A 15,479-nucleotide genomic window follows, 5' to 3' on the forward strand; every position below is an offset into this window, starting at 1 on the left:
GCTCTGCTCCTCCCCTGACTCTTCGGCTCTGTTTAAGAGCTGAGCTGCCCCAGCGCTACCGGCTTCAGGCAGCCCCCATTCCTCCGGATCCTGCGCCACTGGAGCCCGGGAGGGGAAGTGCGCGGCCGGCGACTGGGGTCCAGAGGCAAGAGGGCTGCCTGAAGCCCATAGCGCTCGGGCAGCTCGGCTCTTAAACAGAGCCGAAGAGTCAGGGGAGGAGCAGAGCAGCCGCGGGAGGGGAAGTGCCCGGCCGGCATTTTCCCGGACATGTTCGGCTTTTTGGCAATTCCCCCCAGACGGGGGTTTGATTGCTGAAAAGCCGGACATGTCCGGGAAAAACCGGACGTATGGTAACCCTATTGAATGAGACTGATGTTTGTTCCTCATATGGAGGGCTACAGGTTTGTCATGATGCAGAAAAAGCCATGGGTACCATCATTTCTCTGCGACTTCTCTGTCTATGACTTCCTCCAGGAAGGCTCTAGGTGGGTCACCAGCCCACTGCAGAGGTGATGCCCCGGGGGAGTGTGTGTTGGAGAGCAAGAGCCTATCCCAAAATGGCAGCTTCTGTGTCCCACAGGGCCAGGCCCAGCTCCCCTCTCTGGACATTGCAACTTGGGACACAGGATCACAGTTGTACTCATTCAAATTTGGCCCGGCTGCCTTCTGGTCATGACCTGTCATTGCTTGTGCCCAGGGTAAGTGCACGGTGGGCTTGCTCTCAACCCCCACACTCTTCCCCAAGGGACACAGAAAGCCGGAGTGAGTACAGGGTGGGCTCGCTTGCCAGCCCGCCAAACCCATCCTCTTCACTAAACAGGATTAGGATTGTGGTGCCGGGGGTGGGGAGGTGCTGCTGCAAGTGTTTGGTGCTCCCCCACTTGTCAGGACATTTTTTATCAAAAATCATAGATCATAACTTCTACTAAATTTACTATGACTGCTCTATTATTTTTGATAAAATATCCCCTGATATTACAGAAGATAGTGTGTAGTGAGTGAGGCAGTGATTTCAGGAAGGGAAAGGGTAGCCTTATGGTTAAAGAAATTGAATTTTGCCATGGAGAATTGGGTTCTCTCCTGTGGAGTTTCTGTGTGATTCTGGGCAAGTCACTTAAACCAAAATGTTCACAATTGGCCACTTAACTGTGAAGCACTCAGATATGTTGATGAAAGCTTCTATGAGGTAATGAATAATTTTGTATTCAGAAGGCCTGGGGCCACATATTGAATAAGAAGGGGGGAAAGTTGAATACCACCTCTTCACTGATGGACAACCTTAATTCTGGAATTTCCTAACTTTTGAGTGCTTGGCTTTGCAACTTTAATAATTTTTTTTAATGTAAGTTTTTTTTATATAATTTCCTATTTTAAAAAAAATCTGTACAAACAAAAATTAATCATGTGGAACCTGATTGGCCACTAGCTTAGGTAATCAGCAGGGTCTAAACTTTCAAATACACAGCACAAACCATTTGCACTCTGTTACCAGATTAACTGATACCAGTAGTAGGTTGCATATGTTACTCCTGAGGGCGTTTTGCGCCAAAAAAATGAAAAATTCTACACACAATATTTTAAAATTCTGCAAATTTTATTTGTCAAATAAATGTGGAGTCTCCAACATGGCACTGGGGAGCACAGGCCACTATCTGCACAGAGGTGGGAGATCACTGTGCAGTTCCCCCCGGGACACAGACTCAGCAGTGATGCTGCACACAACCCTAACACAGCACAAGGACCGGATCTCCCCCAGAAACACTCCTGGGCCTTGTCCCTCCATGCCAGGTGCACCAGATGTGGGCAGGCAGGATGCAAGTGTATGTGGGGGGGGATCCAGCTGTGGGTTGAGAGGGTTCTGTGTGGGGCAATCTGGATGCAGGCGGCTTAGTGGAGTGTCTAGTTGCAGGGGGATCTGGTTGTACAGGGGCTTCTTGGGGGGTTCTGAATGCAATAGTAATGGGACTCTGCAATGGGGTCCAGGTGAAGGTGGTTGGGGCTCAGTGGGGGGGTCTGGGTGTGGGGGGGATAGAGCTTGGCAGGGGGGTCTCAGTGGGGGGGAATCAGTGGGGGGGTCTAAACGCTGGGGGAGTGGGGCTCAGTGGGGTGGGGATCCGGGTGCGGGTGGCTTGTCAAGGTGTCCAGGTGCAGGAGGAGTGAAGCTCATCGGGAGGGTTCTGAGTGTGTGGTGGGGTGAGGCTCGGCAGGACGGTCTGGGTTTGAAGGGGACTAGATGCATGGGGGTTGGGCAGATGGGGGAGCAGCTCCCTGTACAGGGATCCCTCTCCCTGCAGCTGAGGATTGATGGGTGCAGAAAGCATGGGGGATAGTTTTCAGAGTTTCCTGCAGCTGGGGGAGAAATCTGGGAGTGGGTCTAACTCAGCCCCGGGTAATGTGCAGGGGAAGAGGAAGTCCCGTCCTCTCCAGCCCAGCTGGGACTAGCAACTGAACCCAGTGCAGGGTAGGAGCCACCAGCTGGGTCTTCCCCAGTCCCACTTCCTGCGTCACAGTGATTTACCTCTCTGCCAGCTGCCCTGGGCATCCGAAACATACTACTGGGGATGGGTGCATACCCACTCTTCTGACTTCCCTTTGCTTCCCCGTCAGAAAGTCATTTTTCTCTGGGGAAGCAAAGAAATCTGCAGGAGGCATAAATTCTGCACATTAGATCAGGCATTGGTGGGACTTTAGACAGTCACTGTGCCAGATAGTTTCAGAGCTATTTGCTGGGAGCAGAAGAGTGCAGAGTCTGAGAACTCCTGGACTGAATTCTAGGTTCTGGAAGGTAGTGTACTTAAGTTATTAGAGACATTTCTGCTCCCATTTACCATACGCTTGTGTGTATCTTCCTTAACTCTTGTCCTCTCTCCCCCCACCCGCATCTGCTTCTCTCTGCCCCGACCCCAGCTTCTCTTCTTCTGCTCCAGTTCTCCATCCCTAATTATTCCCCAGACTCCTCCCTTTCCTGTACAGTAACTCCTCGTTTAACATTGCAGTTTCATTCTTGAAAAATGTGACTTTAAGCTAATCCAATTTTCCCATAAGAATTCATGTAAATGGGGGGGGGGGGGCGGAGTTAGGTTCCAGGGATTTCTTTTTGCCAGACAAAAGACTATACATATACATATATACAGTATAAGTTTTAAACAATGTAATATTGTACTCAGCAATGATGATTGTGAAGCTTGGTTGAGGTGGTGGAGTCAGAGGGTGAAAGAGGGCAGATCGTGTGGCTGCTCCTCTTGCTGTTCTTTCCAAGGTGCTGGGGGGGTGCTCAAACCCCCGGCTCTGCCCTAGGCCCACTCCCACTCCCCCCCGAGCGTGCTGTATCCTTGATCCTCCCCCTTCCCCACTTCCAGTCTCCTGAACTCCATGAAACAGCTAAATGTTGCAGGCAGGAGGCACGGGGAGGGAGGAGAAAGTTGCTAACAAACATACCAGAAATCACCCATCTTCCACATGGGGAGTCTGATAGGCCAACATCCCTTCCAGCTGCTGAGCAAGAGTTGGAGCGTTTTCTTGGACAGAAGGTCCTATCCATTTGCTGAATCAAAAGGAAAACCCTGAATCTGTTTGAACTCAGCCTTTTATACCAAAAGTCCTGCTTTGTCCCTGAGCCTACTGAAAACAGATACAACCAGTCCCTCCCCTTATTTGCAGGAGGTCAGATTCAAAGTCTGGAAATCTACAGAGTCACCCTTGGCATTTTGCAGAAATCACTCCCTAGTGATTCCAAATTCTGCACAATTCTCCACACACACACAGTGAGCCAGGAACACACAAATACACATCACCTGTATTGATACAAAGAGCTATGCATATTTCACAGTTCATACTGCCTGGCCCATCTCAATCTAATGACTTTTTGAGGTTTTCATACTTTAAACATAAAATACATTAATACAATATGGACCCCCAATACTGCAAGTGGTTGCAATATCTGTCACATCTGACACAAAAGCAGCTCAGTGAAGCAATTGTGGGGAAAGTCCTTGAATGGAGTATGCTCAGTGACTCTACAGGCATGGCATATGCACAGCCTGGTAGGCATGCAGGAATTGTGAGACCACGGAGCATGCTCAGTACGGACAGAATATTCAGAAAATTTAACTGCCAAACTTTAATAGGTCATATGTGAACTGAGCATATGTGAAAATAAGATTTTTCAAAGGCCAGACTTGGCCAAATGTAAGCATATTTTCCACAGGAGCAGCAAAAGGCACATTCCTGACACCAGTGCCAAATTTCAAGTCCCAGTTCCAAAGCAATCAAAAATCTTTTTCAAAAAAAATCTTGCAATCAATTTGTTAACAAAGGCAAAACAATTTATTTTTCCCTAATCCCTAGTTTGGCAAAGTTATAAACTATAGCAAATAGGGTCTTATAATGGGAAATATCAGGCAACTTTCACCATAGATAGTGTTAGCTGTTTCACCCAAAATATAGTTTCTGCAGGCCAGATTGGGCCTTAGTTATTGCCGTGTGTGGGATTACGCAAGTGTAAATGGTTTCACCTGCCTGTCATAGGGCATGGTGAGGAGGGATAGCTCAGTAGTTTGAGCATTAGCTTGCTAAACCCAGGGTTATAAATTCAATCCTTTAGGGAGCTGTTTAGGGATCTGGGACAAAAATCTGTCTGGGGATTGGTCCTGCTTTCAGCAGGCAGTTGGAGTAGATGACCTCCTGAGGTCCCTTCCAACCATGATAAAGCTACATTTTAGTCACGAGTATTTTTAGTAAAAGTCATGGACAGGTCACGAGCAGTAAACAAAAATTCAGGGCCCATGACTTCTACTATATAGCCCTAAATCTTGCGGGGGGCAGCCCAGGGGTGCCACAGGTGCTGGGGGGGGAGGGGGTTGGCGGGGTTGGCAGGCTTCCTACCTGTCTCTGCACCTCCCCGGAAGTGGTGACATCTCCCTCGCTCAGCTCCTAGGCAGAGGTGTGGCCAGGCAGCTCTGTGCACTGCTTCTGCCCCGAGCGCCAGCTCCCACTGGCCGGGAATCGTGGCCTGTGAGAGCTGCAGGGGCGGTGCCTGCAGGCAGAGGCAGCGCACAGAGCTTCTTGGCCATGCCTCCGCCTAGGAGCTGAGTGAGGGGGATGTTGCCACTTTCAGGGAGCCCCCCCCGAGGTAAGCGCTGCCCAGAGCCTACTTCACCTCATCCCATGCCCCAACCCCCTGCCTCCTCCCACACCAAAACTCCTGCTGCTGCTGGGGGAGGAGGGACGCAGTGCAGAAGTCATGGACAAACTCACAGCCTTAATCATAGATACTGTCATGCTGTCAGGAGTGTCACGATCGTAAGAGGCAACCTCAGGGAAGACTGTCAAGAATCAGGGCAGAGACCCCAAGCTGGTTGTATGTTCTATAATTACATGTCACCAACCCAGTAACAAGTATGAACTCCTACAGTACTATAACAAGTCTTACCTTGGAGTCACAGACAGTCCCCTTGGGCATTCCTGTCTATCTTGTCACCCGGGCAATCTGGATTTAGTGTAGGTGGTTCCTATACACCAAAGATCACAAAGTATGCAGGTTATTCCCAGTCCCAAAGGACCAGTCACTTACCTTAGGTCAATTTGTACCTTAGATCTCACATCAAAAACAACACTTGTAGCCAACCCTATAGTAAACTAAGGATTTATTAACTAAGAAAAGAAATTAGAGAGTTATTACAAGGCAAATAAGCTACAGTCTATGATATTCAAAGGTGACCGAGTTGTAGTAATCTGTCACCTTTGAATGTCTTTTATTGCTAACCTAGGTTGACCCTGCGGATCTCTACTTCTGTTTCATAGCTCCAGATCTGTGAGAGTCCAAACAGCAAAAGAGATTAAAACTATTCTTGTCAGCTATTTTTATTTCCTTCTTTCAGAATTCAAGCTGATGGGACGAGCCATTTTTCACATAGCCTTTTCATGAATGTAAGGGTACATCTACACTACAGGGGGGGAGTCGATTTAAGATACGCAAATTCAGCTACGTGAATAGCGTAGCTGAATTCGACGTATCGCAGCCGACTTACCCCGCTGTGAGGACGGCGGCAAAATCGACTTCTGCGGCTTTCTGTCGACGGCGCTTACTCCCACCTCTGCTGGTGGAGTAAGAACGTCGATTCGGGGATCGATTGTCGCGTCCCGTTGGGACGCGATAAATCGATCCCCGAGAGGTCGATTTCTACCCGCCGATTCAGGCGGGTAGTGTAGACCTAGCCTAAGGGGCAATTAACAAAATCTTTGTATTGTGATGTTCCACAATGGCCCATTTAGTTTTGATAGCCCTTTTTGATGGGCAGGAGACAATCCTTCCTGACTAGATTCACAGTTTCCAAGCAAACAGTTTGTACAGTTACAAAGCAAAAACTTAAATATTATCTTATAGCATGTGATAAAGAAATTATCACTAAAGAAACACTAAACACACAGTTATAAGTCCGATACCCACTTAAACCGTATGAACACACAGGTGAAACAGACTGGTTTCCAGCAATGAATTTGTCAGTACTCAGCAGTACTAACGCCTTGGCAAGAGCTGGCACCTGGTCAGCCAGCTTCACAGATACCACAGAAACTGGAGCCCCCCAAAAAATCTAAGTTCCAGTGGAACTTGGTTAACAGTTCAGTTGATTTATTTATTTTTGTTTGGTTTATAACTAAAAGAATAAGAACTTTGGCATACTTTAAACATGTAATGACAAAAAAAAATGAAAATCAGGGCCCCCACAATCTCGCAATAATCCACCAGAGATAACTATCATATCCAAAAAAAATACCCTGTCAGTACTCTGCCATAGCCACAAATACCAGCCCTCATCATACCTCTCCCTCCTCAAAACACTGGGAGTTGGGCCTTGCAGTGTGCCCTGAATGGCCTCAGGTGCAGGCTTTTTCAGACCACTATGAGGAATGAATTTCAAAGCTAATTAAATAATATGTTGCCATCCTTCTTTTCTACTGAGGGGACTCCAGCTCACGCACCTCTGCTGACCATAGACAGTCTCTCAGGCACATATTCAGGTGTTTGGGGCTTTATAGGTCAAAATCAATACCTTAAACTTCACCCAGAGCCTACAAGCAGCCAGTGAATATCCTGTTCTTTTACTACATCTACCCCAGATTCAGTTTCTGAATTATTTTAAGATGAATGCTCAGGTAGGATACATTGTGGTAGTATCAGTGTAATCACAAAGGCCCAGATTCTCCAGGGTAATTAGGTGCCCAACTACCTTTGAGCATTTTGACTAAGTTGACCAAAGCATGTATTGCAGTAGCAAGCTCCCCACCCAAAAGAATCATTTGCAATCTGTAGGCCAGAAAAAAAAAGGAAAAAAGCCTGTTGCTGATGCATGTGAAGAAAGAGATTCCAGCTCACTTAATCTTAGAGGGCATGGCTTTGTAGGACTAACAGGAGTGGCAGTAAAAACTTATTTTTATTGTTAATGTCATCAGATGTATGCAGGGGTGAAAGTAATACTAAATCCTTACCAGTACGGAGGCCGGCTCTGGACCCCCAGAAGGGGCAGGGCCTTGGGTAGAAGGGGTGGGGCTGGGGGTCAGCCTTCCCCAGCCAGCCCATCCGCACTGCCTGGCCCGTGCAGCCCAGGGCTCCAGCGGTGATTTAAAAGGGACCGGGACTCTGGTCATTGCCGGCGACCCTGAGAGTAGGGCAAAAGGGGCAGCAACGTTAAAGCGCTGCTGTAGCAGCAGAGCTTTAACATCGGCTGGGTACGGGCTGGTACCGGCTTCTTACTGGTATGCCGTACTGGCCCATTTTCACCCCTGGATATATGTGCGACTCTAGATACCCACAAGGAACAGATTGGTTGAATAAGAAGGTGCACTTTTTCCAGAGTCACTTTTCAGAGAAACAGCATTTAAAGATAATGATGAAGGCACTGCCTGCTCACACTACTCTGAATTCACCTTTCCTAAATGCTTCTACCAATGGTAGTAATTGGACAATTTGATAAATGCATCTTAGTTAATAAGTTGCTTTGTTTTGCCTTCCGTGAAAATTACCTTCACCTTGCTCTTTCCTGTAATTTCATTTAAGATGATAATGCACTCCGGGTAACGTTTGTAACTAAAATGTTCTTCTAAATCTATAATGGGTCTGTAATGTTAGGAAAATTGTTTATGCTGCAAATTCTCAATTAACACCCATTAATCAGAGACCAAGAGGACTAGCCCCATTATAATCAAATAGCTGAGTGGCACTAATCAAAAAAGAATATTTTGCCCACTGAAGTGTTTTAATAAGATTTTTCTTCCATCTTCCATAGATTGTTTTCAGTAGGAAGTAGAATGACCCTAAATCTCTCAGCTCTCATACTATAATAATGTGTAATACCCATATAGTGCCTTTCATCATGAAGATTCCCAAGTCACATTACAAACAGCATATTTAACTAAAATACAACAATGTATGTTTATGTAACATTAATGTTACTGTCTAAAGACTCAAAGATAGTCAGTAAAAAGGCTAATGTATGAAATCCTGGCCCCATTATTTTGCCAGACCCCTCTCCTCAGCATTCCCTACTGGATAGCTTAGGTGGCTCCCTGCTCAGCATGCTGGCTTCTGCAAATCCCATTCTTAAGCACCTAACTCTTCTTGTGCTTTATATAGAGACCCTGGGTGCCTAACTCAGCGCTGAGGATTCCAGTGGGTGGCAGGGGGCCTAAAGTTAGGTGTTGCAAATCTGAGCACATGCTCAGAACTGAGCTCTTTTAACATGTTTTTTATTTACAGATTAGCAGACTAGTCCTCATTAAGTCTAGCCAGTTGGAAAGAGTCAAAATTAAATTATGCCTTCATTTTTAAAAAAAAATAAAAACCTCCCATTGAATTGAATGTGGACTTTCAGAGATAGACCTCTTTATTTTGAAATGGTGCTACTTCAATAATCTATTAGCTAGAATGTTCATTACTTTTACACATAGCTACAAAAACATATTGTGCAACCTCACTGCAACTTTTTACGTTTTTACATATTTTGGTCTGTAAGTAGGAAATGATGCTTTGATAACTAATAAAAGGTCTGTGTGAAAGAGGTTCAAATTCATCAGATGAATGTATCTCAAACACAGAATCATCCCACTCCCTTTTTAATGACTTTTTTCAGCTTTGCACATGGTGTAAAGCATTCATTAAATGGCATGGTTGTGTGTTGTGACATGCCAGTCACTGTACGTTATGTTGGACAGAATCACCTCAAGTTCTGTCCCATGTCCCAGGTATGAACATCTGTGGAATGGATCATTATTATAGAAGATAGAGTGAAGAACCAGCAGCAAAGACATTTACATTAAGCACTTTATAATGCAACTCTCCCTCTTGAATGTTTTCATGAATCCACGTACAGCCCATTCATTAAAATATCAGTTTTGTGTGTGTGTTAGATATAGAAACCAAGTGGAAGCGTGGAACTACATGATCATCTGTTGCAGTCAATATGATTTACTTTATCCATTCTGAAGCACAATAACTGACTTTCTTCAAAATACATAAACTGACATCTTACTTTGCATTGTTATTTGCAGTGTTCTTGTAGCCGTGTTGGTCCCAGGATATCAGAGACACAAGGTGGATGAGGTAATATCTTTTATTGAAGCAATTTCTGTAGGTGAAAGCAGGAGTGCTGGAACAATTTGTATAGTGGGGGTGCTGAGAGCCATTAAATCAAACTGCAAAACCTGTATATAATGAAAACTTCTTCAAGTCAGAGGGTGCTGCAGCACCCCCCGCAACCGTAGTTCCAGCACCTATGGGTGAAAGAGACAAGCTTTTAAGCTACACAGAACTCTTCTTAAGGTCTGGGAAAGGTACTCAGAGTGTCACTAAAAAATTGCAACCCATACTCCTTGGGGACCACATCCTGAAAGAAATCTTACCCAAATCCCCTTTTCTGACTTTCAAACAATCCCCCAACCTCGCCAAGCTCCTCATCAGAAGCAAGCTTCCCACAGACCAGAATACCCCCAACTCAAAGTGGCACCAGACCTTGCCAGAACAACAGATGCAAAACCTGTAGACATATCTCTACCAACTACCATGATCAATACTCCCAGCAACACACCTTTCAAAATCCATCGATCCTACACATGCCTAACACACGTATCTCATCCAGTGCACTAAATGCCCCAATAACTTTGTGGGTGAAACCAGACAATCACTATGCTCTCCAATCAACTCACACAGAAAAATGATGAAAGACAAAAACACATATCACCTGTGGGCAAACACTTTTCACAAAATGATCACTCCATATCTGAACTCTCAGTCCATGTCCTCAAAGGAAACCTGCACAACGCCTTCAGAAGACGAGTGTGAGAACTTAAATTCATAACTGTACTAGACACTACAAATCATAGTCTTAATAAAGACACTGGATTTGTGGCTTATTACAACAATCCGTAACCCACTAATCCCCATTTTTGGCCTATGCCTGAAGAGGCCACTTTACCTTGAATATCAAGTATCAGGGGTAGCCATGTTAGTCTGTATCCACAAAAACAACGAGGCACCTTAAAGACTAATAGATTTATTTGGGCATAAGCTTTTGTGGGTAAAAACCCACTTCTTCAGATGCATAGAGTGAAAATTACAGATGCAGGTATTATTATACTGACACATGAAGAGAAGGGAGTTACCTTACAAGTGGAAAACCAGTGTTAACAGGGCCAATTCAATCAGGGTGAATGTGGTCCACTCCAATAATTGATGAGGAGGTGTCAATGCCAGGAGAGAGAAAGTTGCTTCTGCAGTGAGCCAGCCACTCCTAGTTCCTATTCAAGCCCAAATTAACGGTGTTAAATTTGCAAATGAATTTTAGTTTTCTTTGAAGTCTGTTTTTGAAGTTTTTTTGTTCAAGTATGGCTACTTTTAAATCTGTTATAAAATGTCCAGAGAGATTGAAGTCTTCTCCTACTGGCTTTTGTATTTTACTATTCCTGATGTCCGATTTGTGTCCATTTATTCTTAATGCCCAAATAAATCTGTTAGTCTTTAAGGTGCCACCAGACTCCTCATTGTTTTAACCTTGAATGCTGTCTTACAATATGTGTCATCCATTGATGCTAAACAATCTGTTCCACCTAATCTTTAGCTGTGACACTTTGAGTACCTATTAGACCTAAATAAGAGGTCTGTAGCTCAAACGCATATCTCTCCCACCAACAGAAGTTTCTCCAATAGAAGGTATTACCTCATCCACCTTGTTTTTCTTAGTTTACAGCTTTTCAATGATAGAAAAAACAGGACTAATATGTTTTGATGCCCTTTATAATGTTTTGTGTATTTCTTTATTCTTTCAGGCAATGGCTTAAATCTGAAGACATTCAAAGAATATCACTACTTTTCTATAACAAAACTCTGGAAAAAGAAGTAAGTTGTTTTCACCTCAGAACTAATTATTTCTATATTTTAATTTAAATATGCAAGTCACAAAAGACATTTGCTAGGCAGTTAACATGTTTAGTTTTTAAAATGCTAACACTTATCACCAGCTTCTTTTACATTTATATTGGCTTAGGAAAAAAATAATGCAGCCTGTAAAAGTCCCCAAACTTAAATAAACGACACCTCTACCTCGTTATAACGCTGTCCTCGGGAGCCAAAAAATCTTACCGCGTTATAGGTGAAACCATGTTATATCAAACTTGCTTTGATCCACCAGAGTGCGCAGCCCTGCCCCCCCGGAGCACTGCTTTACCGCATTATATTCGAATCCGTGTTATATCGGGGTAGAGGTGTATTTCTGAATGTCTCTATATAGTTTCAATTACAAATGGTGCTAATGTGGGAGAATTGAGACCTCAGAATTCAGTACATTTTACCTGCCAGGATGCACACCACACAGAGTGTTCATGTTGATAATATTAGCACTAAGTGCTGCATATGGTGTGGTAAGGCTGGGGAGTGGATGGGGTGAGAATCTGATTTTCTCTTTCTTAAGTGTTATTGTTAAAATAGAATATGATAAAAAAAGTGAAAACCTGATTTCCAGACAGAATAGAAAATATGGGTCTTATGTGGGTAAATGAGGGCATTTTCAATATAAAGAATGTATATTTTATCAAATTTCACATTTTATGTGTTTTTAATGGACAGTCATTTTACAACATTTTACTCATATTTTACAACATTTTTAAAATATGGTAAATGTGTCTATTTTCTTTTATGTTTGCTAAATTACAACATTGGAGGCTGTAACTTGATGTGTATAGGTAAAAGAATGATAGTGAACAGCAGTGTGAAGTGTTCCAGGGTAGAGTTCTCCCATGCAGGAGGGGACCTGAAGTAGGAGGCAGATAGAAGCCTCTTTCTCACCCACAACACAACTAGGAAAAGGGTCACAGAACACTTTTTCCTTGTCATCATATCTGTTTCTCCTCTAGAGCTCTCCTTTCCTCTGACTTTTAGAACCTTAGGGAGAAGGGATTCATTCCTCTATCCCCCAGCCAGTCCTGCTGCTGTACTCCTTTTGCTGGGGGTGGGAAACACACTTCAAGCTCCTCCTCATGTGCACAAACAGGGGACTCTCGAGTAAGAATAGAGAGGTTATTTTACCTCTGTATTTGGTGCTGATGTAACTGCTGCTAGAATACTGTGTCCAGTTCTGGTGTCCACAATTCAAGAACATTGATAAATTGGAGAGGGTTCAGAGAAGGAACCACAAGAATGATTAAAGCTTTAGAAAACTTTCCTCATAGTGGTAAACTCTAGGAGGTCAATCTATTTAGCTTAACAAAGAGAAGGTTAAAGGGAGACTTGATTACAGTGTTTAAGTACCTACGGGGAGAGCAAATATTTGGTAGTTCTTCAATCTAGCAGAGATAGGTATAACACCATAACCATTGGAACAATTTACCAAGGGTTGTTGTGGATTCTCTCTCTCTCTCAGACTAGATGATCACTGTGGTCCCTTCTGGCTTTGGAATCTATGAATCTCTTCCTTCAGGAGAGAAAGTAATGAGTCCTGCTGATGAGAGAATGAGCAACATCACTCTATTTCTTGTATTTTCTTGTCTCCCTTTTGCTTTCTCCTTTCTCTGCCTCTCTCTCCTGTCATCTCTCTTTTCCCCCTCATTCTTCACATGCACATGAAAGTGAATGAGTTGCTTGTGGGATGGGGAGAGGAAGAGCAGGAGAGAGAAGGAGGAAAAGTGCAAATGAGTTTGAGTGGAGGAGAGGAAATGATATGCTAGGCTCCAATCCTACAAACACTCATGCATGTGTTTAACCGCTTCAGGAGACCCGTTAATGGGAATACTCTGTGCTTAATGTTGAGCACATGTGTAAGCTTTTGCAGGGTCCAAGTTCTTTGGGGTAGGGACTTTTTTTTTAAGTATCTGCACATTGCTGAGCTTACTGAAGCCCTGATCACTATATGGGCTGCTGAGTGCTGCCATGTGACAAATAACACTGCTCTACAGCCAAAATGCTTCTGAAATAAATGTAGTCAAACTTTACTAATTCTGGGTCACTGAGAATGAAAATGATGCTTAAAACTGTTGATTGGCTCTAGTTTTCAAGATATGCTATTGGGTCAGTATATACGACCCTTGACTTGGGAATGGCGGAGGATAAGTGAGCTATAAAGGGAAAGGATCTCAATTTAAACCAGAAATGACTAAAATACATCTTTGATCTTTGACTGGATCTATGACTAAATCTATGACTGGGTTTGGACAGTACTTGCTTTTTAGGCAAAACAATGAATGATGCAATCTGAAGCTGGTATTGCATCATACATGATATGAATTGCATCATGTTATTCCTAGAAGTCATGGATGATGCAATCATAACGAAGCTTACATCACTCTGCTGAACAAATTGCCCTATATCAGCTCTAGAAATCATACAGTGTCCTGCTCTCTTATTTGTCAGTGTTTGATTTTGCAAAGGAACACATTTCTGTTTAGCCAAAGTGAGCAGAGATGCCTCGTACTTGTGTGAACAGTGCAGATAACTTCTGCCATGTTTGTGGTGAAGTGACTTTTGCATCACAAAAGCGCAGTATAACCACTATGGTTAAGAAAGCCTATCGCCTTTATTTTGGCTGCAAAACTGGAGATCAGGACAAGAGGTGGGCCCCACACATATGCTGCAACACTTCTTCGACAGTGGTTGAACAGGAAAAGGAAATCTATGCCTTTTGCAGTGCCAATGATTTGGAGAGAGCCAATAGATCATACCAGCAATTGTTACTTCTCCATGGTGCCTCCAGTTGGGAAAGGTGTGTCTAAGAAGAAAAAGTGGACTGTGCATTATCCAAACATTCCATCAGCTATACGCCCAGTACCCCACGGAGAAGGACTGCTGGTTCCTGATGCACCAGAATCATTCTCACTTGAGTCAGATGAGGAAGAGGATGAAACTTCTGGTCCTGAACCATCAATGTCACAGGACCCACATTTTCTCCCATCCGCCTCCTCTGAACCACACCTCATAACACAAGGTGAACTGAATGACCTTGTCAGGGATTTGGAACTACCCAAGAGTAAGGCAGAGCTGTTGGGCTCCAGTCTACAGCAGAGGAATCTCCTGGCAGGTGATGTTAGGGTTTCCATGTTCCGTGACCGTCAAAAGGATCTTGTCCCATTCTTCTTGATGGAAGGTGATCTTGTAGCCTGCAACAACATGGATGGTATGATGGCAGCTCTCAACATGGTTCACGATCCAGATGAGTGGAGACTGTTCATTGATTCATCGAAGATGAGTCTTAAAGCTGTTTCACTGCATAATGGCAATGTTTTGCCATCAATTCCAGTTGGTCATGCAGTCCATATGAAGTAAACCTATGACAATATGAAACAACTTTTGAGGTGCATAAACTATGACCAATATCAGTGGCAGCTTTGTGGCAATTCAAAGGTTGTTACTCTCTTGCTTGGTCTGCAGACTGGATACACAAAGTACTGCTGTTTTCTCTGCGAATGGGATAGTCGTGCAAGAGATTCCCACTACATCAAGAAAGATTGGCCACTCCGGCAGTCATTGGAGCCTGGGAAGAAAAGTGTTCAGCATCCACCGCTTGCTGAATCAAGGAAGATTTTGTTACCACCCTTACACATCAAGCTGGGTCTGATGAAGAACATTGTCAAGGCCATTGACAAAACACAAGCAGCTTTCAAGTACCTCCATGGAAAATTTCCAAGATTAAGTGAAGCTAAGATAAAGGAAGGTGTCTTTGTTGGTCCTCAGATTCATGAACTTCTTCGAGATGATGCATTTGACCATGCACTGCGTGGCAAAGAAAAGACGGCATGGAAAGCCTTCCAGTTAGTGGCAATACATTTTCTCTGAAACAACAAGGCAGACAACTACAGGTTGTTGGTGGAAAACCTCCTGAAGGCATACAAAAGCCTTGGTTGCAACATGTCACTAAAGATACATTTTTTGCACTCTCATCTAGATTTTTTTCCACCGAACTGCGGAGCAGTGAGCGACGAGCACGGCGAGTGATTTCACC

General features: G+C 44.0%; 1 protein-coding gene across 3 annotated transcripts in view; it reads left to right on the top strand.

Annotated features, from left to right (window-relative positions):
- The window catches only part of LOC117872756 (adenylate cyclase type 2), a 156,909-nt gene that overhangs the window by 42,991 nt on the left and 98,439 nt on the right, over window positions 1-15,479 (top strand). For all 3 annotated transcript variants that reach the window (XR_004644594.1, XM_034761513.1, XM_034761514.1), the window contains exon 9: window positions 11,320-11,389. Coding sequence is in view for 2 of the 3 variants with exons in the window: in XM_034761513.1 (XP_034617404.1) it covers window positions 11,320-11,389 (70 nt within the window). In the remaining variant the exon portion in view is untranslated. The remainder of the gene's footprint in view (window positions 1-11,319; window positions 11,390-15,479) is intronic.

The sequence above is a fragment of the Trachemys scripta genome, chromosome 2 (genome assembly GCF_013100865.1).
Source record: "Trachemys scripta elegans isolate TJP31775 chromosome 2, CAS_Tse_1.0, whole genome shotgun sequence".
Lineage (NCBI taxonomy): Eukaryota > Metazoa > Chordata > Testudines > Emydidae > Trachemys > Trachemys scripta.